At 59.3% G+C, this 23,988-nt stretch overlaps 1 protein-coding gene across 19 annotated transcripts in view; it reads left to right on the forward strand.

Moving 5' to 3' along the window:
* Positions 1 to 23,988, forward strand: part of CHD6 (chromodomain helicase DNA binding protein 6) — a 213,768-nt gene that overhangs the window by 122,355 nt on the left and 67,425 nt on the right. For 18 of the 19 annotated variants that reach the window (XR_007768567.1, XM_050918575.1, XM_050918559.1 and 15 more), the window contains 13 exons: positions 943 to 1,092; positions 3,934 to 3,999; positions 4,892 to 4,950; positions 5,647 to 5,764; positions 8,370 to 8,456; positions 9,266 to 9,400; positions 9,894 to 10,015; positions 12,332 to 12,575; positions 15,263 to 15,439; positions 17,355 to 17,498; positions 19,815 to 20,070; positions 20,456 to 20,666; positions 23,133 to 23,328. Coding sequence is in view for 18 of the 19 variants with exons in the window: in XM_050918575.1 (XP_050774532.1) it covers positions 943 to 1,092; positions 3,934 to 3,999; positions 4,892 to 4,950; positions 5,647 to 5,764; positions 8,370 to 8,456; positions 9,266 to 9,400; positions 9,894 to 10,015; positions 12,332 to 12,575; positions 15,263 to 15,439; positions 17,355 to 17,498; positions 19,815 to 20,070; positions 20,456 to 20,666; positions 23,133 to 23,328 (1,965 nt within the window). In the remaining variant the exon portion in view is untranslated. Of the gene's footprint in view, positions 1 to 942; positions 1,093 to 3,933; positions 4,000 to 4,891; positions 4,951 to 5,646; positions 5,765 to 8,369; positions 8,457 to 9,265; positions 9,401 to 9,893; positions 10,016 to 12,331; positions 12,576 to 15,262; positions 15,440 to 17,354; positions 17,499 to 19,814; positions 20,071 to 20,455; positions 20,667 to 23,132; positions 23,329 to 23,988 lie in introns of those variants that run through there. The other variant, XM_050918577.1, reaches the window with a different exon arrangement.

Raw genomic sequence — 23,988 nt, forward strand, 5'->3', positions numbered from 1 at the left:
GCCCTGGCCTGCGATCGGTGCTCCCCGCAGCCTGAGCCCTGGCCTGCGATTGGTGCTCCCCGCAGCCTGAGCCCTGGCCTGCGTTCGGTGCTCCCCCGCAGTCTGAGCCCTGGCCTGCGTTCGGTGCTCCCCCCAGCCTGAGCCCTGGCCTGCGTTCGGCGCTCCCCCCAGCCTGAGCCCTGACCTGCGTTCGGTGCTCACCCCAGCCTGAGCCCTGGCCTGCGTTCGGTGCTCCCCTGAGCCTGAGCCCTGGCCTGCGTTCGGTGCTCCCCCCAGCCTGAGCCCTGGCCTGCGTTCAGTGCTCCCCCCAGCCTGAGCTCTGGCCTGCGTTCAGTGTTCCCCTGAGCCCTGGCCTGCATTCGGTGCTCCCCCCAGCCTGAACCCTGGCCTGCGTTGGGTGCTCCCCCCAGCCTGAGCCCTGGCCTGCATTCGGTGCTCCCCCACCACCTCTGAGCCTGGCTAGAAAAGCATGTGGCATAAACCAATCCTGAGAGGTGCCAGGTTCCCTCAGTGCCCTGGGCTTCCAAGGATTGAGGTCCCTGGGCACCTGCCAGGATGAACCCGAAATGGTTGCACCTGAACCCCAGGGCTGGAATGCTGAGTGCAAACACCGTGCTCCATGTTGGGGGTTCACAGGGAGTGTGTGAGCAGCTGTGTGTTTTGGCCTGGGGAGGGGGGATCTGATATCTGGTAGTTCCCTGTGTGAGAGCCAAGAGACATGGAGACGGAAATCACTGTGAGAATAGCTATGCACTCTGTCAGTGTCTGCTGCATAAGGCACCGTTGTCCCACAGGCCTGGGTGGGGATGGGATTCTCCCAGGTGTGGCTGGTGTGTCTCCCCTCCTGCATCTTCCCCTCCTCTGTGAGTCCCCGTGGCCATGGAGCGGGAGAGGTGGTGTTGTCCACCAGCCCTCTGACTGCCTGTGTTGTCTACCGCACAGAAGCGCCGCTCGGGCCGCCAGGTGAAGCGGAGGAAGTACAACGAAGACCTGGATTTCAAAGTGGTGGATGACGATGGCGAGACAATAGCAGTACTGGGAGCTGGGCGAGCCTCCGCGCTCTCCGCGTCCACACTGGCATGGCAGGCAGAGGTACGGGAGGGCCCGCTAGCCCGTCTTGCACCAGCCCTCCCTGTAGAGAGGGGGTGGGGCTCTGCTGGATTTGGGGAGGGGCACGCATGGGATGCTGGCTGTGTATTGAAAGCAAACAGGAGCGTGTGGGTCCGAGGGGGAGCTGGCTGTGTGGGGCAGTGCATGTGCCTAGGAGGATGGGTGAGAGCTTCCCAGAGCATCATCCAGCTGCGCTCAGCATGGCTCCTTGCAGAGCGTGCATAGGGCTCTCAGGAAGTGAAGCGTTCAACCCCAGCACCAACTGGCGTTGAGAAATGGGAAAGACCATCCAGAGCCCCAGCATGTTGGCCTGCCAGGTCAGCAAGGGCCTGTTCCCAGTCCATGGTCTGGGGCCTGAGCTCCTTTTGTTTCTGCAGGCCCTGCCCTGCCCTGCCCCTTCTCTGGGAGACTGTTCCCAGGGGAGGCTGTCTTCCTGACCCTCCCAGCTCTGCCCCTGGCACCACACTCAGTGATCCCCTCCCTCGTTGGCATTAATGCCCTTGGGGTGTCTGTGGGCTGCTGCCATGTCCCTCCTTCCTCATCCCCAGCCACATTAAGCTGTCAGGACTGAGGGCTTGGAGATTAGTGTCTCCTGCCTGCTGGTATCTTTGACCCCTCTCCAGTTTCTTGGCTTCTCTGGCAATGAAGTGCCTTGTGTGGGGGATGAGATCACAGCCCATCCATGCGGCACGGGGTAGCTGCTTCCCTGCTCCAGGGTATGGGGTCTGTCTGCGGCCCAGCGCTGTGCTTGCCATCTTTGTAGCCTCATCACCTTGTTTCTGGCACGCTGCCCACTCACTATGGGTCCTGAGGCATTTCAGATGTGCCTGTCTCCACGCTGTCTCGGTGCCCATGTCTCTGCTCTCTCCAGGCCCCTCTGTGTCAGTGTTCTGTCCTGGCTGACGCTAACAGCTTCTCCTGGCCGAGTCTCTGTTGTGCGTGTCAAGCGCTGGCTGCTTGTTCCCTGCTCCTTAGCGAAGCTGTTCAATATTGATTACAGCCGTTCTTTGTACTGTTGTCAGGTGCCCCTTAGTCAGCTCTCAGCCAAGCTTCCACGTGAATATTAGTCATCTCCTTTACTGAGCTATTCGAGGCGACCCTGCTCCTCTTCCCAGGGGAGATGTGCGGCCCTTCCTCTCTGTTGCTGATTCACCTTTGGCCACTGACACAGGCCTGTGATCCTAGCCTGGCCCATGGAAATGATCTTGCAAGTGAGATTTCCTGAGAGACCCTGGCAAATCCAAATGGGAAAGGGAAGTGGCTTTGGCAGGCCCGAGCTCCTGGTGCCCATTGGTCCCACCTGGCATCTGCTTCCCTCTGAGCAGGGCAAATGTGGCCTGACCCCAACACACCGCGGAGAAAACCCCACTCCGAGTGGGTTGCTGTGTGCAAAGGCTCAAAGCCTCCAGCTCCCCTGCGGCATTATGCCAGCAGGTCCAGCGAGTTGCGGCCACTGGGGCTGGCTGCATTCGTTTCTCCATCTGACATCCAGCATTTTAGAGGTGACCATGGCAACTGTGGCTAGGGAAACCCACTGGCACCTTGGCCCTTCCCAGGATAGAAACAAAACCCACCCACAAGGTTCTTACAACACCCGTGTGCAGGCAATGGGCATGGCTGCACCCCATGGTGCCTCCAGGGATGGAGATGGGGAGTTTGTGAGTGGCACAGATAGTGATGAAGCCAACCCTGAGGTGTGGGGCTCTCCCCGGTGTGGGGCTCACCCCCATGTAGCTGGGCGCATCTGTGTGGAGCTCACCGTGGTGTAGCTGGGCACCCCTGTGTGGGGCTCACCCCAGTGTAGCTGGGTGCCCCTGTGTGGGGCTCACCCCGGTGTAGCTGGGTGCCCCCGTGTGGGGCTTACCCCGGTGTAGCTGGGCGCCCCCGTGTGGGGCTCACCCCGGTGTAGCTGGGCGCCCCCGTGTGGGGCTCACCCCGGTGTAGCTGGGCACCCCCGTGTGGAGCTCACCCCGGTGTAGCTGGGCATCCCTGTGTGGGGCTCACCCCGGTGTAGTTGGGTGACCCACCTGCTCTGCTCTCAGGAGCCTGTGGCCTGTATTTCCACACCCTCCCTCAAGTCCCTCCCTTGGCTGTCTGCTTCTGCACTTGCTCCAGACTTGCCGCAGAGCACAAGCCCCTTTCCGTGGAGAGAGGGAGTCATGCCCTGCCCTGGGACACTCTGCCTCAGTGATACTGCAGGGTGGGAGAGGACACGTATCGTGCCTGTGCAGCCTTGGTGTCCCCTGGGTGTCTCCCATTGCGCATGTGCTGTGCGCTGCTGGCTCCCTTGTGCCCTCAGGAGAGGCTGGACCTGGTGCACCAACAGGCAGACGATGGCCCTGAGGCTCTGTCCAGCCCCCAGTGCAGAGCACCTTCCTGTCCCCTGGCCTGCTGGCGCCATTGCCTGCGTGTGTCTGGCCAGGAGTGGATAGCACCTTGGCGCTGGGCATTGCTGGGGCTCAGGCAGGGCCTGGGCAGCCTCAACTGAGTGCCACCAGGAGGAGCCAGGGTGCCAGGATGATGCATCCCCTCTCCTGGTCCCAAACGCAGCCCTGAAAATTGCAGCCCCATCCAGGGGCCCCTGAAGCAGCTCCTGGCCTGGCTGAAGAGCAGTTGGTGGTACTGCTCTCGTCCCCCTCACCTGCGACCATGAAGAACATTTCTGGGGGTGCCCCTCCCCATTGTTTGACAGCTCCAGGCTCCCACACTGCTGTGAGCCCAGAGGGAGGAAGGGGAGGGGGGCGGTCAGTGAGCTCTGTGTGACAGGGATGCGGGTGCTACCAGGCCAGGGTATTGACTCTGCTTTCCCTTCGATGCCCTCAGGAGCCCCCTGAGGATGATGCCAACATCATTGAGAAGATCCTCTCCTCCAGACTGGTGCAGAAGGAGGTGAGTGTCCCTCCTCTCCTGTGTCTAGACAGGGGAGGCACCTGGGCACAGCTTTGGCATACTGACATGGCCCTGTGGCCACCTCGCTGGGGGCTGAGGCAGTGTGATGTCACACCTTTTGGAGTTGGACATCCCCAAGGAAGAGGCATAGCCCATTGACCAGGAGTCCCCCTTCCTGCTGCCCCCGTGAGCATCTGCTCTGGGCTCTCTCAGGATACAGTGGGCATGATGAGAGGAGGGCTCTGACTGGCTGACTATGGCCATTGCTGGGCCTGGGTGAGGCCAGCAGAGGAGCCTCACAGCAGAGCATGTCCATGAAGGGCAGAGATGGGAACACTGCCCTTTCTAGAGAAGGGGGTTGGACTGTGGGGGTGGGACACGGTGCGTGCAGAGGGGTCTAGCAGAGCCTGCACGTCCCAAAGTGTCCCCAGTGCCAGCTGGGTGCAACATCTACTGGATCCCACACTTCTGAGGGACGTGTGGATGGGGCTAACGTGCCCACCCGGCCTCGGGCAGAAGAGGGCTGTCATCCATCAGTCAGGCAGTGAGCCAAGCCGTGTGGGGGCCTGGGTCCAGTGAGCTATTGGCACGTGGCTGCCCTTTGCAGAAGCATATTCTGGGGCAGCGCATTGAGGAAGTTCTGTCCCTGTGTTACCTTCCTGGCCCTCTAGGGCCGCTGAAACCTCGAGTTAGAGCTGGGGCAGCGCTCGTCACCTTCCTGAGCCTCATGCTGCTCAGCTCCCCTCTTTGCTGTCTCCTGTGCTCCAGTTCTGCCTACAGCTCACACACAGGCCAGAAGAGCGAAGTCGGAGCCCTGACCAGGGGAGAGGTCCCTGGCCCTGCACCCCTTCCCTGCGCTGGCTGGTGCTAACCCGCTCACTCTTGGTTTCAGGTTCACCCAGGCGGCCTGGCCTATGAGATGGAGGAATTCTACGTCAAGTACAGGAACTTGTACGTGCCACGTTTATGTTCTGTATTGGCACATGTGCTGTGTGCAGAGCTGTGTGTGTGCTTGTGTGTGTGCAGGTGCTGTGTGGAGCAGTGTATGCATGTGCATGCACGTGGTGTGCACAGAGATGTGTGTGTGCACACGCTGTGTGCAGATGTGCACATGCTCTTGGTGTGTGGAGAGAGATGTGCGCACGCGCTGTGTGCAGAGGTGTGTGGACACATGTTCAGAGAGGTGGGTGTGGGTGTACACTGGGTGCAGAGTGTGTAGAGCGTGTGTTATGTGCAGAGGTGTGTGCGCCCAGGCACTGTATGTAGAGGTGTGTGTGCATGTGCGTGCCTCATGCTGCTCCCCTCGCACTAGCATCCACCTTGCTGGGATGGCTGCCAGCTTGCTGCAAACCCAGTCCGTGCTAGCTCTGGCTACGTGCTTGGAACCTCTCCCCCGGGCTTCCCTCTGAGCACATGCCCCTGGCAGGGTGTTAGGAACAGGCCGTCACTGCCACTGCAGCCCTGATCCTTGGCCGTGGAGCTCAGTCTCGGCTGTACCGGAGCCGTTTGTGTCCCCGGCCTCTGGCCTTGTGTTACAAACCAGGGGTCAGTGCAGTGGGGGGGTCACTGAGGGCTCCTTCCACGCTGGGAGCGGGGTGGGATCGTAACTCACCAGGCTTTCATGTTTGGCTGCCTGTTGATCCGCAGCTCCTACCTGCACTGCAAGTGGGCGACGCTGGAAGAGCTGGAGAAGGACCCCAGGATCTCTCAGAAGATAAAGCGCTTTCGGAACAAGCAGGCCCAGATGAAGCACATCTTCACGGAGGTGAGGCCATGGCCGGGTGGCTGGCACTTCTATCTCCTCTCTGGAGAGCTGGGCCAGTCGAACTGGCAGGGTGCTGCCCGTGAGCCCTGGCTGGGCGCTGCCGCCTGCTGTGCTCTCTGCCTAGCTGTCCCCAGTTACAGTGCAGGAGCTGCAGCTTGACCACTGGCTCAGCCCAACCTGCCCCAGCTCTGTTCTGAGTGATGCATCACCTGGAGCAGGCACAGTGGCCAGCCGGAGGCGGCCAGGCAGCCTCTAGCCTAGTCCTGGGGCTGGCTGCCGGCTCCAGCCCAGTGCCAGCGGGGTGAAGGGGAGACTGGATGGGGGCTGCTCCTCAGCTCAGGAGGAGCCTCAAAGCAGCCCAGGCACACAGGGAGCAGGCCTGGGGGAGAGGTATTCAGCAGTGCCTGTGGGGCCAATGACACCCTCCACAGTGCCAGACATGATGCAAGCTGTCAGCCCTGCTGCTCGCAACCCACCATGGCTCTGGGGGATCACACTGACAGTCCATGTTTGTCTAAGGAAAGATGTAGGGCTCAGGCCAGCGTTCGTCCACATTTGCGCTAACCCAACCCGCTGTGGCTTCCCCCTGGCATGGGCACCTCGTGCCTCAATTAGCAGGTCATGGTCACGTTGATCGGGGGTGTATGGCGCCATCTTGCCAAGGCAGTGTGCAGTGGGGCAGTGTGAGCAGGGATGTGTGGCATCATTGTGCCAGGGCAGTGTGAGCAGGGGCATGCGGCACGTGCCAGGGCAGTGGGGCAGTATGAGCAGGGGTGTATGGGGCCATCTTGCCAAGGCAGTGTGCAGTGGGGCAGTGTGAGCAGGGGTGTATGGCACCATCGTGCCAGGGCAGCGTACAGTGGGGCAGTATGAGCAGGGGTGTGTGGCATCATTGTGCCAGGGCAGTGTGCAGTGGGGCAGTGTGAGCAGGAGTGTATGGCATCGTTGTGCCAGGGCAGTGTGTAGTGGGGCAGTGTGAGCAGAGGCTTATGGCATCGTTGTGCCAGGGCAGTGTGCAGTGGGGCCATGTGAGCAGGGGTGTATGGCATCGTTGTGCCAGGGCAGTATGCAGTGGGCAGTGTGAGCAGGGGTGTATGGCATCGTTGTGCCAGGGCAGTGTGCAGTGGGGCAATATGAGCAGGGGTGTATGGCATCGTTGTGCCAGGGCAGTGTGCAGTGGGGCAGTGTGAGTAGGGGTGTATGGCATCGTGCCAGGGCAGTGTGCAGTGGGGCAGTGTGAGCAGGGGTGTATGGCATCGTTGTGCCAGGGCAGTGTGTAGAGGGGCAGTGTGAGCAGGGGCATGCGGCATGTACCAGGGCAGTGGGGCAGTTTGAGCAGGGATGTGTGGCACCATCATGCCAGGGCAGTGTGCAGTGGGGCAGTGTGAGCAGGGGTGTATGGCACCATCGTGCAAGGACAGTGTGTATAGTGGGACAGTGTGAGCAGGGTTGTATGGCACCATCGTGCCAGGACAGTGTGTAGTGGGGCAGTGTGAGCCGAGGCGTATGGCATTGTTGTGCCAGGGCAGTATGTAGTGGGGCAGGGGATGTATAACATGGGGCGGCATCTGCATCTGGACTCCTCTTGCAGCCCATGATGTATCTCTGCTGCAGGAGTGGGGGCAGTGTGGCTCCGTGGAGAGCCCTCTGGCATTACGCACTCATCTGTGCAATGTGCCTGTTCATGGCGTGGGTGAGCGAGGTCTCCTGGGGCAGGGATGTTGCAGGGAGAGAGGAGCCATAAACACCCAGGCCCTGCTGGGCTGCTCCCTCCCCCTCCGCGTTGTGAGCAGATTGGAAGCCGTTTTCTAGCATTCACCATTCACTCCAGAGATATTTGCCTGGCGAGTGTAAATCAGACTCGAGGAAATGGCCATGTCTTTGTAAGCGTGGCTGTAAACTCTCAGGGGCTCCGACTCCCAGCCCTTGCCCAGTGTGCAGACGCAGCGTCCCTACTGGAGAGCATCGGGCACCTAACCCCAGACAGGGTGCAAGCCATGCTCTGCCTCGGCCTCTCAGCTGCACAGCAAGGAAACCGATCTCCTTCCCCTCTCCCACACCCCCCGAGCCTGCCAGAGTGGCGGTGACACCTCTGCAGCTTGCTCCTGCCAGGAAGGGTGGAGGGACCCAGGGGAGGTGAGGGCCCCTACAACCTGGTGCCAGGCCCAGGGCTTTTGGCTGTGTTGAGCTGGCAGAGGAGAGTCAGGAGGGGCTGTGTCTGACAGGTGACCCAGGTTGCTGAGGTTTGCCAGGACAGGGAGGGGTGTGCCAGGCTGCTCGTTGGCGGGAGCCCTTGGATGCACTAGCACACAGGGCCAGGCCCTGAGTTAGCTTGTGCCCTGGGTGTGAGCTCCTCACTATCTGAGCTCAGGCAGACATTCCTTCCTATCAGCGCAGCACAGAGCCTGCATCCTCATGCGTTCTAGGGCAGCAAGGAGCCTGCCCTCCCGACACCTCCTTGGGCTCCCTGGAAGCAGATGCTGGGGCCAGCTCCAATATGTGCTCCCTGCACTGCGGAGCCCTGGGACCATGTCCCTTGCACCCTCGCCTGCTCAGCCCAGGAGGCAAACTGAATGTGTCGCTCTCTCTCCTCTCGCTGTACCAGCCTGATGAGGATTTGTTCAATCCAGACTACGTGGAGGTGGATCGGATCCTGGAGGTGGCTCACACGAAGGACTCTGACACTGGGGAGGTGAGTGCCACCCCTGGCATGCAGCTGCTCCTCATCTGGATGCAGGGGGAGCAAGGCGCAGTGAGGAGGGCAGAGGCTGTGCCCAGGGAGAGCTCAGTGGAAGTGCCATGGGGAGGCAAGTTTATTTGCCTGTTTATGGGACCTGCTGGGAGCTCTGGCTTACAGGAGCACTGGTTCCAGTGTATTTATCCCCAAGTACTACTCAGCACGCCAGCCTGACTCAGCAAACCCAGAGGGGAGAAGTGCTGGGAGCAGGGGGCTAGAAATGCAGAGACTTCCTGAGGCTGGCGCTGAGTCCCTGCCTGATCCTTCAGCTTCCTAGCCTGCAGAGAATGGTGTGTTGTGTTCCTTGTCGGCTGGCATCTGGGGCCTGGGGAGACCTTGAACTCTGAGGGCCCCGCCGATGCAGAGGAATAATTGGGCCGAGTTTTGATTGAGCAGAGGTCTGGATCTGCACATCCCTGCATGGCCTGCGTGTGCATGTCTTCACGTGTGTGCGCAAGCAGGCAAGCACATATGCGTGTGCATGTCTTTGTTTCTGTGCGTGCAGGCAGACGCATGTGTGCACATGTGCGTGAATGTCTTCGTGTGTGCATGCAGGCAGGTGCGTGTCCACGTGTGTGCATGCATGTCTTTGTGTGTGCAGTATGTGCAGGCAGATGGGCTGGCGCGCATGCAGGTGCATGCTAATGGAATATGTGTGCTGGGGGCGTACACCCCGTGGGGCAAGAGAGGGTGTGGCCCCTGGGCCTCACCTTCCAGAGCCTGTCCCCCTCCCTGATCCCGAAGCACCTCTCCTTGCGCTACAGGAGGTGACCCACTACCTGGTCAAGTGGTGCTCGCTGCCGTACGAGGAGAGCACCTGGGAGCTGGAAGAAGATGTTGACCCTGGAAAAATCAAAGAGTTCGAGTCCTTGCAGATCCCACCAGAGATCAAACATGTGGTAAAGCACCCCTCGGCTTCTCTGTGATGCAGGGAGAGGGTGGCCTGTTAGCACCAGTGCTGGTTCAGTGCTTCTGATGCCCCTCGATCCTGGCCTGCCACTCCTGCAGTTCCGATCCTGAGACCCCTCCACAGTGCTACCGATGCCCCTCAGTCCTGACCTGCAGCCTCCTGCAGTTCTGATCCTGAGACCCCTCCACAGTGCTACTGATGCCCCTCAGTCCTGACCTGCAGCTCCCTGCAGTTCTGATCCTGAGACCCAGATCCCCCGCATCCCCCACATTAGAGGTGGGGAAAATCAGTTGCTGGGATCTAGGGGCTGAGGCCTTGCTGCTGATCAGCTGATGCTTGCTAATAATTTTGAAACCTCTTTCCCAAGTTTTCCCTTTTCAGCCTGAGCCCAGCATTGTCCCTTGTCGCAAGTTAGTGACTACACCTCGCTGAGCACTAGCCTGTTCCTCTCCGTGGGTCATGCTCTCTGCTCTCCCTCCTAGGAGCGCCCCGCTTCCGAGTTCTGGCAGAAACTGGAGAAATCACGGGACTATAAGAATAGCAACCAGCTGCGGGAGTACCAGCTGGAGGGGATGAACTGGCTGCTCTTTAACTGGTACAACAGGTGAGCAGGGGCTGGAGCAGGCGCCACCACAAGGAGCACTGCTAGCGTTTCACACATCAGTGGCCGTGGGGAGTGTTGTGCCGTTGGAGGGGAAGGGTGCTTCCGGAAGCAGATGCATGAGCTACGCTTGAGGAATTCTGCGCAAAAACATTAGCAATTCTGTGCACAATATTCTAAAATTCTGCATATTTTATTTGTCAAAATAATACTATATAAGCATGCCAGTTTCAATTATTTTGGTAATTTATTTCAGAATACCTGTCAGCAAGTATGTCTGTAACCATATGGACAACAAAAAAATATTCAGGAAATGTGTTTTGACAAATAGATTCCTTACTAGGCACATTAATACAGAACTCTGAGTAATAATTCCTTTACACTACAATACAGAAACATATTTCCTGCACCCTTCAGAAACAGTGCAAAGGTTTGGGGGAGCTGGGGTAACAGAGGAGCTGAGAGAGAGGGAAGTAATTGCTGGGCAGGCACCTGGGAGTGAGCCTGGAGGATTGTTAGGTGTGGGTGGGAGGGTATGGGGACAGGAGGAGGGATTGTTAGGGAGCCTCCCCCATGCGGACCCTGGCTGACTTTTAGCCTTTCTCATTCAGTCAGAGACATCTGCCCCTCCTCCCATCCACTCCTGCACCCCCAGTCAGCCACCCCTTCCCCCATCCCCGCATCTCCCTCCCCATGTGTTCTTGTACCCCCATCCAGCCACCCCATTCAGCCACCCTTCCCCTCCTGTTTCCAAGTGTCCCTGCACCCTCAGCCACGCCTCCTCTGTCCCCATGTGTCTCTATACCCCAACTCAGTCACCGCTCCCCCCGTGTGGCCCTGCACCCCCACTCCCATCAGCCCCTGGCTCAATGCTATCACCCCACTAGCTCTTGTGCCTCACCCGTCTATGCCCCTCACTAGCCGTTCTGAACCCCAGTCTGTATGACGCCCCCAGCAGCCCCATGTGTCCTGCTATGGCTGCCCTCCATATCCCATTCCTCCTCACCTGGCTCCGCAGGCAGGACGCTGTGAGGAAGGCAGTCCTCCCCCTCCCTCTCCACGGCAGCTGGCTGCTCTGGCCTTCAATTAGCTGCCCTCTTTTCTGGTGCCACAGCAGCCCCTTGTGGCTGAAAGGTGTAATTGCAGTGCCTCCCTGATAGAATCTATTTTCTGTGAGGGAAAAAAAAATCTGCAGGGAACATAAATTCTGCATGGGCACAGTGGTGCAGAATTCCCCCAGGAGTAATGGGCTCACCACTCCCATGGGCTGATGAGTCACTGCTCCCCCTGCTGTCAGGGTACATGTCAGCAGCAACTAATACAGCTTTGTTCTTTGTAATTTTACCTTTATGATTGTTTAATACCAGTGAAGTCGACTCCTCCCAGATGGCATGAAGTGTGTACTGGGTGCTGGTACGTTTCTGGGGCTGGTGAGGCCTCAGGAGAATGAAGGCTCCACTGGGTGTCCCTCGGGTAGTTGGTTGGTTGGTGCTGGCCGTGCTGGTGTGCCCCTCCCGATGGCAGGGACATAGATGCACTTACGAGACAGAAATGTGCACAGTGCTGTGCACTGACCCATGCACAAAGAGCTGGAGCAGATGGACATGGAGACGGTGAGGCCTTTGCATGCACAGTAGCCTGATTTGTGTGTGCACCCACAGCAGTTGTGTGAGCATTTTCTCACTGACATGGGACCTTGGGACTGTAATTTGCAGATATTTGGGTGGCCGGCCCTGGACCACTTTTAATGTGAGCATCACATAGTGCTTTAGAGGCCATGAGTTCGCCCTCTGAGCCCCCCCCGGTAAGCAAGTCTGTCTGCAGCGCTCCCAGGCTCAGAGAGGTGGCATGACCTGCCCAAGGTGACAAGGCAGGCAGTGTCAGTGCTGTGGGTTCCCCAACATGCTGTGTACATAAGAACGGCTGTACTGAGTCAGACCAAAGGTCCATCTAGCCCAGTGTCCTGTCTTCCGACAGTGGCCAATGCCAGGTGCTCAGAGGGAATGAACACAACAGGTAATCATCGAGTGATCCATTCTCTGTTGCCCATTCCCAGCTTCTGGCCAACAGAGACTAGGGACACCATCCCTGCCCATCCTGCTAATAGCCATTGATGGATCTATCCTCCATGAATTTATTTAGTACTTATTTTAACCCTGTTATAGTCTTGGCCTTCACAACATCCTCTGGCAAGGAGTTCCACAGGTTGACTGTGCCTTGTGTGAAGAAAGACTTCCTTTTGTTTGTTTTAAACCTGCTGCCCATTAAATGTGTCCCCAGGCGTAATGTGTCCCCACGTGTGTTGTGCTGCATCCACAGGAAGAACTGCATCCTAGCGGATGAGATGGGCTTGGGGAAGACGATCCAGTCGATCACCTTCCTTTCTGAGATCTTCCTGATGGACATTCATGGTCCCTTCCTCATCATCGCACCACTCTCCACCATCACCAACTGGGAGCGGGAGTTCCGCACCTGGACGGAGATGAATGCCATCGTGTACCACGGCAGCCAGATCAGCAGGCAGATGATCCAACAGTACGAGATGGTGTACAGGGATGCGCAGGTGCCTGCCGCTCTCAGCTCCCCATGGCCCACTGACCCTCGGGTCTCTCCATCTTGGCCACTGCTATTGTGGCTCCCGGGATGGATACTGTGATGGGTTCTCCCTAGGGTACTACCTGGAACTGGGGTACCACTGAGCCCTTTGACTCACCAGCCTGGGCTCCCTCTCACACTGTGCTGCTATGACAAGCTGTAGACTGCTCCCAGTCCTACACTCCCACCAGCATTTGCACAGGCAGGGACATACCCAGCTGCAGTTACATGCAGGCTGACCAGTCACTGCATGAAACAACAATAGAGAGGCTACAGCCAACCTCCAGCCCCCCAGCCTAGGACCCCAGAGCTGTACCGTATTACCCTGATTGAAACCCCGACCAAATTGAATTTATTACTCAGTTTGCCTCTCCCTCAATGTGGAGAGAAATAAGCACAATACGCTTGTGTTAAACCAAGATGAGATTTTCCCCAGACACTTCAAAGACACTGGTTTAGGTTAAAACATAAAAGCAAGTTTATTAGCTACAAAAACATAGATTTTAAGTGATTATAAAATCAAAGCAGATTACCTAGTAAATAAACAAAACCGCAAACTAAGCCTAAAATACTAGATTGATTGGATACAAATTAGCAATCTCTCACCCTGACTGCTGATACAAGCAGTTCACCAGGTTTCCATACACAGGCTAGAAACCGTTTTAGCCTGAGACCAATGCTTCCTGCAGTCCAGTCTTTGTTCCTTAGGTGCTTCCAGGAGTGTCCTTGTGTGGGTATTGAGGCTCACACCTCACCTTATATAGCTTTAACTTATGGCGGGAACCCTTTGTTCCATAATCCCACTGATGGAAAAATAAGGTACCCAAAATGGAGATCAGTGTCATGTGGTCTGGTCACATGCCCTTGCTGAGCCATAGCTGCCATTACTTACAGGCTGTCTGGAGTGTTCTCAGGAAGGCTTCTCAGGTGAGGGATAAGCTTCTCCTAAGGCCTAGTGTTTCCCCTGATGGCCCATTACCTTGAATAGGCCCTTCCCAGCCAGCTGTCTAGACTGGAAGCATCTTGCCTATAGATGAGGTCCCTCAGGTGTAACTGCATTTGAAATACAGATACATAGTGAACATTCATAACTTTAGATACAAAAATGAAATATGCACACAAATAAGATGATCATATTCAGCAAATCCTAACTTTTCCTTACACACCTCACATGACTCATCTTGTACAGGATGAATATGGGGTGTAGTGTCACAGATCCCCTGGGGTCACCCTTGCAGCCTGGCTCCCTGCCTAGCTCTGCATCACGAGGAATGTTGTTCATGAAGCGACTGGCCTGGGTGTGGCCAACGCGCAGGGCTGCCCTAGCTGCGGGGAAGGTGCTCTTGAACCAAGACATGCCCTGCTCATGCAGGAGGGTGGGAATGCCACGGGTCCCTTCCCCTGCTGAGAATGGGCTCACCCCCTCCATGGCAGGAGCCTGCTTTTCTGATTCTGGAAAGCGGCAGGTCAGAGGGCCCCCGTCTGTGTGGGATGTGGTGTGTTGGGAAGGCACCTGGTCTGTGGGGCGTGGAGGGCTGGTGGACACCCAGTCTGAGGGATGTGGGGGGCACCCAGCCTGTGGGGTGCAGAGTGTTGGGAGCACCCAATTTCTACGGGGCACAGAGTGCCAGAGAGGCACTCAGCCCAAGGGACACGGTGGGCCAGGGGGCCCCAGCCTCAGGGATGCGGTGAGCCAGGGGGCACCCAATCGGTGAGGCGCAGAGGGCCTGGGGGGCACCCAGCCTGAGGGACGCGGTGGACTGGGGAGCGCCCAGCCTGAGGGATGCGGTGGGCCAGGGGGCACCCAGCCTGAGGGATGTGGTGGACTGGGGGGCATCGAATCTGTGAGGTGCAGAGGGCCAGGGGGGCACCCAGCCTGAGCGATGCGGTGAGCTCGGGGGTGGGACCTACTGCTGAAGAAAGAAGCGGCGGTGGTAGAGCTGCCACCGAAGTGCTGCCGATCACGGCATTTATTTATTTTTTCACCACTTGGGGCGGCAAAAACACTGGAGCTGGTCCTGGTGGTGAGCTGGGGGGTGCAGTGAGCTGGGGGGGCACCCAATCTTGAGGCACAGAGGGCCAGGTGGCGCCCAGCCTGCAGGTTTGGAGTGTCAAGAGCACCCAGTCTGAGGGGTATGGAGGCACCAGTCTGTGGGATACAGACCCTTTAGGAGCTTCCTGCACTTGCAGGGAGGGGCCCTGAGAGGCCTGGCTGGATGCACACTGCAGCCTGCTGCATGAGGGGAGATGGTCTCGGGGGGTCTGCAGTCAGAGCAAGTTTCTAAAGTGCATGTGAGGTACGGCCTGTCAGGACCCCTGTGCAGCCCTGCCCCAGTGTCCCCAAGGACGTCTTCCCAAGGCCAGCACTTCCGGCTGCTGGAGCCCCTCAGCTTGCCAGGCCCCCCGCTGGCTCTGCGCAAGGCCTATGGCTGGCATTGCGGGGTCACTGTGGCCAGGATTGGCAGTGCCTTCCCTTTGCACAGATACATTAGAGCACACTCTCTGAAATGCCTCTCTGATGAAGCCCCTGGCTCTCCAGAGAGCTGCCGCAGATCAGGGCTGGGCTGCCCAATAGCTGTGTCCAACCGGCCTGCCTGTCTGGGGTGTCCCACTGCCTGGCATGAGTAAAGCACTGCCTGGCTTGTGTCTCCTTAGGGTAACCCTCTTCCAGGGATCTTCAAATTCCACGTGGTGATCACCACCTTCGAGATGATCCTGGCCGACTGCCCCGAGCTGAAGAAGATACAGTGGCGCTGTGTGGTCATTGACGAGGCCCATCGGCTGAAGAACAGGAACTGCAAGCTGCTGGAGGGACTGAAGCTCATGGCTCTGGTAAGAACTGGCTGCTCACGGGAGTGTAGAGCGGGCTGGACTCAGCCACATCTTAGTGCTGTTCCTGCACAGCCGGGGCTGGGCTGTGAAGGGGAACGAGCCCTCCCCGTCAACTGTCCTTGGGAAGATGTCCTCAGCCTTTGCATCCTGCGCTGTAATTTCCCCAGTTCAGGCTGTGGGGCCTGGTTGGTGCTCGGCTGGGGCCCTCCAGGGCAGCGTCAGATGCTGCTGACCCAGCGTGAGGTGGTGCTGGAAGGGCATTAGCAGAGGGGTTCTGACCACTTGTGCTCATTACAAAGCTTGTGGCCCCATTCACTAGAGCAGGGACATCAACGTCTGTTCCTGGCCAGACCACCTTGGCTAATTATGTCCCCTGCACATCTCCAGCACTCCCTGCCCCATCTGTCCTGCAGTGGTACTGTGTTCTGCACACGGGCGGCTCTAGGCATTTCACCGTCCCAAGCACGGCAGGCAGGCGGCGTTCGGCGGCTTGCCTGAGGGAGGTCCAGAAGCTGCAGGACCAGCGGACCTCCTGCAGGCAAGCTGCCGAAGGCACCCTGCCTGCCACCCCCACGGCTCCGGCAGAGTGCCCCCCAGGTGTGCTGGGGCCTGGAGCCACCCCTGTCTGCGCAGCTGCTATGTTCCACCCTAGAGGCAGCTGCTTTCCAGTGATGGATGGCACAAAGACAGTGTATTAGCAATGGTAAATAAAGGGCTCTGGGATAAAAGGTGCCCTAGAAACAAGCTCTTTTCTTGGTATTCGGTGACTCCGACTCTCTCGTGCCCCATGATGGGGGGGGGAGTTGCCCACACAGCCGCCCTGCGGGTGTGGGCAGTACAAGGCTAATGGGACTCTGCCTTTCAAACTGGCTCCGCTCCTGCACTGCTCACTGGCTCCTCGCGCTCAGCTTTTTGCACGATGCCCTTGGAAAGCTGCAGCCTCCCAGCACCCCCGGCTTTCGTCCGTTCTCTCAACTGGCAGCTCTTGGAGCTGCTCCCCACGTGAGAAGCGACCCGGGGATAAATGTGAGCATTTAATGCAGTGCCCGGGGAGCAGCACGAGCTCACCTCAAGCTCATGCTGGGTGTAATCGACTGTCTATTGCCCACCCAAAGTCAGGGGTGCCATTTCCCTCCAGAGAGGCTGGCCCTATTGGGCTCACTTATTCCAGGCCCCTGCTGGGCCAGTGTCTCCTGTTACAGGAACAAGTACAGGCAGTGACTGCTAACAGCCCTGCTCTGCTCTGCCCCAGCCTGCCACTGTAGAGACATGGGGCCCGCCAGCAGGTCGCTACTGTCAGCCCCCTTTTATTGGGTGCGGGGGGGCAATGCAGGTCCAGAGCAGTGCTGAGACTTGCCAGCAGTGGAGCCGGGAATAGAACCCCGGAGTTCTGCCTCCCAGGCTAGTGATCTTACTGCTGGGCCATGGTCCTTCTTGTGGGGGCCCAGGCCTGGCCCAGCAGCACTCAGGAGAGCTCCTCCCCAGAGAGAACAGGCAGCACAGCCAGGGGCAGTGTGAGCTTCCCATGTGCTGCTGGTGCTGAGCTACCGCAGCCCTGCTCTGGCACCACTCAGGCCTTGGCATCCCTGCTGATCCTGTGACTCAGAGTCTAGTCAGGGCTGGACTGAGACTTTCCAGTGCATGGCCATTGTGTCTTGACCAAGGATGGTGTGGGGGCCTGCTGACCTGGAGCAGATCGGTACCAGGACCCTGGGCCAGCATTGGCCCTTCAGACCCTTGGGGTTTGCAGTCAGCTTCATCGCTACCCTGGCCTCCTGCCCCAGGAGTGAAGTCATAGCAAGGGCAAGTTAGTGTCCCTGGGGTGATCCTGCCAGCCCCGTTGAACCCTTTGCTCTGGCTCCGGCTGCACGAGCACTGCCCCCCAGCACTGAAGCCCTGGCCCTGCTCTACTCAGGAACACAAGGTGCTGCTGACCGGGACGCCCCTGCAGAACTCAGTGGAGGAGCTCTTCAGCCTGCTGAACTTCCTGGAACCCCAGCAGTTCCCCTCGGAGACAGCGTTCCTGGAGGAGTTCGGGGACCTGAAGACAGAGGAGCAGGTACCAGCAGGGCCCAGGGGTGAGACTCAGGGGCTAGCAGGGCCCAGGGCTGTGGGGGTGGGGCCCAGGAGCTGCAGAGGCGGGGTCCAGCTCACCTGGGCCCCAATCCAGAAACACCGTTAAGCATGCACTTAACTTGAATCCCAGCGAAGGCAGTAAGGCTCCTCCTCGCTGCAAGCTAAGACTCTGCCTGAGAGCGCCCTGGGCCTAGCCCTGGAGACAGGGCCGGCTCTGCCGGGGGCGAGCAAAGCTCTAGAGAAGGAAGCTGCTTGGGAGACAGAAAATGGAGATGGGCTTGAGCCATGGCCCTGGCCGGAGCAGGCTAACACCCCTCACTGCTATTTAGGTCCCCACCTTGGGCCTGTCTGCACACATTCCCGGCACCCCCACATCCCCCCCATGCGCCTGGCACCTCCACAGCCCCCCCACGCGCCAGGCACACCCACACACCCCCCATGCACCGGCACCTCCACGGACCCCCCACACACCCAGCACACCCACAGCCCCACCACGCGCCCTGCACCTCCACAGTCCCTCCATGCGCCAGGCACACCCACCCACCCCCCATGCACCGGCACCTCCACGGACCCCCCACACACCCAGCACACCCAGAGCCCCACCATGCGCCCTGCACCTCCACAGTCCCTCCACATGCCCAGCATCCCCAGCCCCATGCGCCCAGTCAGCCCCCAGCCCCTGCGCACCCAGCGCATCCAGAGCCCCCATGCACCCAGCACCTCCCGCCATTCCCTGCGTGCTGAGCACCCCAGCCCCCACATGGTCAGCAGTCCCCAGCTGCCATGTGCCCAGCCCCTCCAATCCCCACGCATCCAGCCCCCCTGCAGCCAGCACCCTGCATGCACCCACAGCCCCCGCATACCCAGCACCCCAGCCCTCCAGATGCTCAGCAGATCTACAGTCCCCCGCATGCCTGGCACCCCTACCCCTGCTCGCCCAGCACCCCCAGGCTCTGCACGCCTAGCCCCCCTCTGGCCCCACATGCTCAGCATATCTCCAGCCCCTGCATGTCCAGCACCACCCCTGCATGCTCTACATGCCCCCAGCCCCTGCACTTTCTGCATGTCCTGCCCGCACAGCTCTTTAGTCACCCACATGTACCCCACAGTCCCTATTCATGCATAGCATGCCCCCGCACGCTCACCACAACCCTTGCATGCTCGGCACATGCACAGCACACACCCTAATGCACACACCGCACCCCCCATCTCCCTGCATGCTCACCCTCCCCAGTACTCTCTGCACATCTCCTATATTCTCTGTGCACACTCACCACCCCCCTGCATGTTCAGCACACTCACACCCCATGCATGCACAGCACACCCCTCTGCATCCAATACGCACCCTGCATGTTCACTTGCACGGACCCTACGCATACAGCGCACAACCTCTACACGCATGCACATCACCCTTGTGCACACGTCCTTCCTGCTGGTCCCCATTCCCAAATGTAAAGATGCAAAGGGGACAGTTAAATCAGTGTGTCTGTGGCTCTGCTCTGTAAAAGCTGTGCCCTTTGGGGCAGGTTCTTGTCAGATGCAGTCAGCTGGTTCTGCACACCCCCTCTGGAATCCCTGGTGTTGGGTCCATCTGGAGGACTCTGCTGCTGCTCTTTGAGAGCCTGGGTGGAGCTTGCAGAGTCTGCCCCTCCTCACTGTGCAGCCCATGGAGCCACAGAACAAGCAGCATCCCTGTGGGACTGGAGCCCTGGACCTCCCTTCCGCTCACAACAGGCCCAGTTCAGAGCAGCTGCCTGCATTGTGCTAGCAACACTTTTTGTGCCCACAAGGGGAGGAATCGCACTGGGGCATACAGGGCAGGCTCACTTCAGGCAGGAGCTGGATATAAACTGGGTGCTCAGAGAGAGGCAATGAACTGTGCAGTGAGGGTTCACACGGGCCTCTGCTCAGCAGGCGTCTCTCAGACCACGTGCCCCTGGGAATGAGCTCTGCTCTGGGGAGGAAGCCAGGCTCCCTGGCAGAAGTGTTTATGAACTCTGGGCACAAGGCCAGGTAGTCACACACCTGCCCTGGTGAAAGCAGTGGGGCTGCACAGGTGTAACCAAGGCTAGCCCTACCCAGCCCGGCTCTCAGACCCCAGTGCAGTTTGCAGGGCTGGCCGCTGGAGAAGTCCTCTTTCGGTGTTAGCAGAACAGGCTTGCCCTGGTGTCCCTGGGAGGCGATTAGTACAGAGCTCTCACACGCATGGTGGCTACCCCAAGAGGGCTCTGCAGTTGTCTTCACTGCCTGCCATGCATGAGGCAGGGAGGGACAGTGTGTCTGCGCTTGTCCTGGGCAGGTGAAGAAGCTGCAGTCAATCCTGAAGCCCATGATGCTGCGGAGGCTGAAGGATGATGTGGAGAAGAACCTGGCGCCGAAGCAGGAGACCATCATCGAGGTGGAGCTAACCAACATCCAGAAGAAATACTACCGGGCCATCCTAGAGAAGAACTTCTCCTTCCTGTCCAAGGGCGCCAACCAGCACAACATGCCCAACCTCATCAACACCATGATGGAGCTGCGCAAGTGCTGCAACCACCCCTATCTCATCAATGGTGAGCCGTGGGGCATGGGGCACCGGGACAGGACACACCAACATGCCCAACCTCATCAGCACCGTGAGCTGCGCCAGTGCTGCAGCCACCCTGCCTCATGGTGGCTCCACCCAGGGCGGGTGCTTTTCAGCAGCTCCCATCCAGGGGCATTGAGTGAGGTGTAGTCATTCCTCTCTGTAGTTCTGGACACTTACCAGCTTCCTCGACCATCTGGTTCGGGTGTCGGGCCTGGCCCTGGCAGCAGCTGGGGCCTGCTACCCCATAGTGTGTGACAGTGGAGAGCAGGGCTAGGGCAGCTGTGCCCAGGCAGCAAGGATGGCTGTGCCCGGGCAGGGCAGGCAGGCCACAGCTCTAGCCAGGGCTGATTTCCCCTCCTGCTTTGCAGGGGCGGAGGAGAAAATCCTGGAAGATTTCCGTAAGTCGCACAGCCCAGAGGCGCTGGACTTCCAGCTGCAGGCCATGATCCAGGCGGCTGGCAAGCTGGTGCTGATTGACAAGCTGCTGCCCAAGCTGATCGCCGGTGGGCACAAGGTGCTGATCTTCTCCCAGATGGTGCGCTGCCTGGACATCCTGGAGGACTATCTCATCCAGAGGCGGTCAGTACAGCCTGCGCTGCCTGGCATTCCCCACTCCCCCCGCCCTGCTGTGTGTGCGTCATCAGGCACGTGCCCTCTCGGCCCTCCCTGCCCACACAGAACGGGCTGGGTGACAAACTCAGGCTGTGCCCTGGTGTGCAGTGCAGGTGAGCGTGGCCAGGCCCTGCTCTCAATACAGCACTGCCATCTGGGCTTGAGGGGCCCCAGCTGGCTGCAGCCAGGTCACAGCAGCTTTCCTCCTTCAATACATGCTGCTCACTTGGCCCTCGGCAGCCTCTTCTTCCTCACTCCATTCTCTACTCGCCCACCCTGAACTCTTGGCCTCTCCATGCAGCCCAGTCAGTTGGGGTTCCCCCTCTGTGCTTAGCCTGGCCAGGTGTGCAGGGCAGGGGTCACTGGGCTCTGGTTTGCTCCCAGCACTGCTGAGTCAGCACTCAGTCTGTCGCTATGGGGCCTCTGCAATGCCTGCTTCCTACACTGCCCTGTGGCTGGGGCTCTGCTTAGCCTCCCAATGCACTGTGGGAACGTCAGGCCTGGGCTCTAGTTCCTGGATCCTTACATTAGCGCTGCTTACCCACCCTGTGCCATGTTGTGTCACGCCCACTGCCAGTGAGCACTGAGGTCAGTTTGCAATGAGTGAGAGTCCTAAGCCGGGGGGCAGCCGAGCTGTGTTCAGTGCAGGCTGTGGAGAAAGGCCGCTGAACACCCCTGTGTGCTTCCCCCAGCACATATTAGAGCAGCCTCAAGACCCTGCCTGTGCCTGCTGTGCCAGAAAGGGGGTGACTCTTTTGTTCTGTTCTTACCTTGTGGGAATATGTCTGTCTCTTGGGGCAGCTTCACGTGGGCTTTGTGCGCTCAGCGTGTGCGGAGTGGGGGTGGGAACGGGGGTGGATCTGGCCCCACCTATCCAATATTCCTCACTACCATCTATCCCAGTGGTGAGTGTGGAGGCCTGTTCTTACTGTGCAATGTCTTGTCTGGAGAAACCCCCTCAGAGCTGGCTCCCCCAGAGATCTTAGAGCACAGTTTCTCAAACAGGGGCACCGCTTATGTAGGGAAACCTCCTGGCGGGCCGGTGTATTTACCTGCCCCATCCGCTGGTCCAGCCGATCGCTCCTCCAGGCCAATGGGAGCTGCTGGAAGCAGTGGCCAGTAAGTCCCTCGGCCCACGCTGCTTCCCACAGCTCCCATTGGCCCGGAGCAGCGATCCGCGCAGCTCCCATTGGCCCAGAGCAGCGATCCGTGGCCAGTGGGGCTGCCGCTTCCCACAGTTCCCATTGGCCTGGAGCAGCGATCCGCGCAGCTCCCATTGGCCCGGAGCAGCGATCCGCGCAGCTCCCATTGGCCCGGAGCAGCAATCCGTGGCCAGTGGGGCCGCCGATTCCCACAGCTCCCATTGGCCCGGAGCAGCGATCCGCGCAGCTCCCATTGGCCCAGAGCAGCGATCCGTGGCCAGTGGGAGCTGCGATTGGCTGGACCTGCGGACAGGGCAGGTAAATACACCGGCCTGGCCCACCAGGGGCTTTCCCTACACAAGCGGCAACCTCTGTTTGAGAAACCCTGTCTTAGAGCATCGTTCTCTGGACGCACACTGGCCTGTCTGTCGGCCCATCTTGGGAGTGTCTGGGTGGAGACAGGACCTTGTGGGCTAAGGCTCCCCTGTGCCTATCACTCCTTCCCTATGGCCCAAAGGAGCCTTGTGGCTGATGCTGCGCCCTCAGTGGCCCTGCCGCCATAGAGAGGAGAAGTCTGGTTCCTGGTGGGGAATCAACAGCTGGTGCTGGCTGGCCTCGGGGAGCCCAGACTCTGCGGGCTGCTTGACCCACAGGATGCCCGTCAGGCAGCACTGATACAAGAGGCCTTGTCCATCATGATCAGCAGAGCAGAGTGTCTCCAGCCCGCAATCGCCCACTGTGTACTGGGGCTGGAGCTAGCAGGTGCAGGCTGCACTGCCTTCCTGTGGGGGAGCCTCAGGGAGGGGGAACCCTGCAGAACACGGCCCTCAGGGTCAGGAAGGGGCAAGGCCACAGGGTCTGCTGGCCAGGACCATGGCCCCCCTCTGTTGCAGTGTGGCTCCTGCTGACTTCCTGGAAATGCAGGCAGAGAGCTTTGAGCAGCGCAGGCCCCTACATGAGTTTCTGACAGGGAGCAGCCCCTGGCCCTGTCTCTGCTCCAGAATGGTAGAGCTTCCTCCCCTCAGGTGCTGCACAGCCTGTAGGCCCCTGTGCCACGTGGGGTTGGCTGCCCCCATCGCTCAGCCTTGCTGCCCTTGGCCCCAGGAGCAGGGGAGCCAGGGTCCTTGTGCCTGCATGGAATGGGTGTCTTGGAGCTGCCAGAGCAGTTGTGAGTCTGGTGACTGGCACCCTGCAGCCCCAGGAGCTAGGTCTGCAGAGATAAGATGCTCTATTCCACATGGTGCAGGCTATGCGGTGACCTGGCCGTGTCCCCCGTTCCCTGTCTGAACAGATACACCTATGAGCGCATTGACGGGCGGGTGCGTGGGAACCTGCGCCAGGCTGCCATCGATCGCTTCTGCAAACCAGACTCAGACCGCTTCGTCTTCCTCTTGTGCACCAGGGCAGGAGGCCTGGGCATTAACCTCACAGCTGCCGACACCTGCATCATCTTTGATTCGGACTGGAACCCACAGAACGATCTCCAGGTATTGCAGAGCAGGGCCATGATGGGGTTGGTGAGGCACCAGGGGTTGCATGAATAATAGTGCTGATTAGAGCAGAGGAGTTGTGTGCCAGCCAATGAGACATGGGATGGGGCCCCGGCCTTTGCTGGGGGCAGCCAATGGGACCGTGGGATGAGATACCACCCACCGCTGGGGCCAGTTAAAGAATGGCAGCCCAGGCAGTCAGAGCAGAGTGGGTGCTGGAAGTGCCACATAGTAAGGAGCAGCTGTGCTGGGGGGTCGGGTGCAGAACAGAACCTTGCCCCCTCAGGTGCCTGCTTCAGCGTAGCCTGGGGCAGGAAGTGGGAGGATGTGGAGTTGATCGTGGAGAGCTCCCTGGCTTCAGCGTGGCCTGCACTGCAGTGAATGGAAGCCCCAGAGGAGGGCAGCTCAGGTGCAGGGGGCGCTGAGTCCAGCACAGACCTCTGCATCACATTCACAAGGCACTCACTGCCCCTTGCTGGCCAGCCCAGCAGAGAGGCTCCTTAGGGTGGGTCCTTCAGGTCAGCTCTAGGACACCTTGTGGAGGCAGAGGCTGGGCTCTGCCCGTTGTGCTCTGGGCAGGGGTGGGTGCTGGGCTCTGACCATTGGGCCCTAGAGCTTCTGTACTGGCTGAGCCAGGCAGAGCCGTGTCTATGCTGC

This window comes from Gopherus flavomarginatus, chromosome 11, assembly GCF_025201925.1.
Source record: "Gopherus flavomarginatus isolate rGopFla2 chromosome 11, rGopFla2.mat.asm, whole genome shotgun sequence".
NCBI lineage: Eukaryota > Metazoa > Chordata > Testudines > Testudinidae > Gopherus > Gopherus flavomarginatus.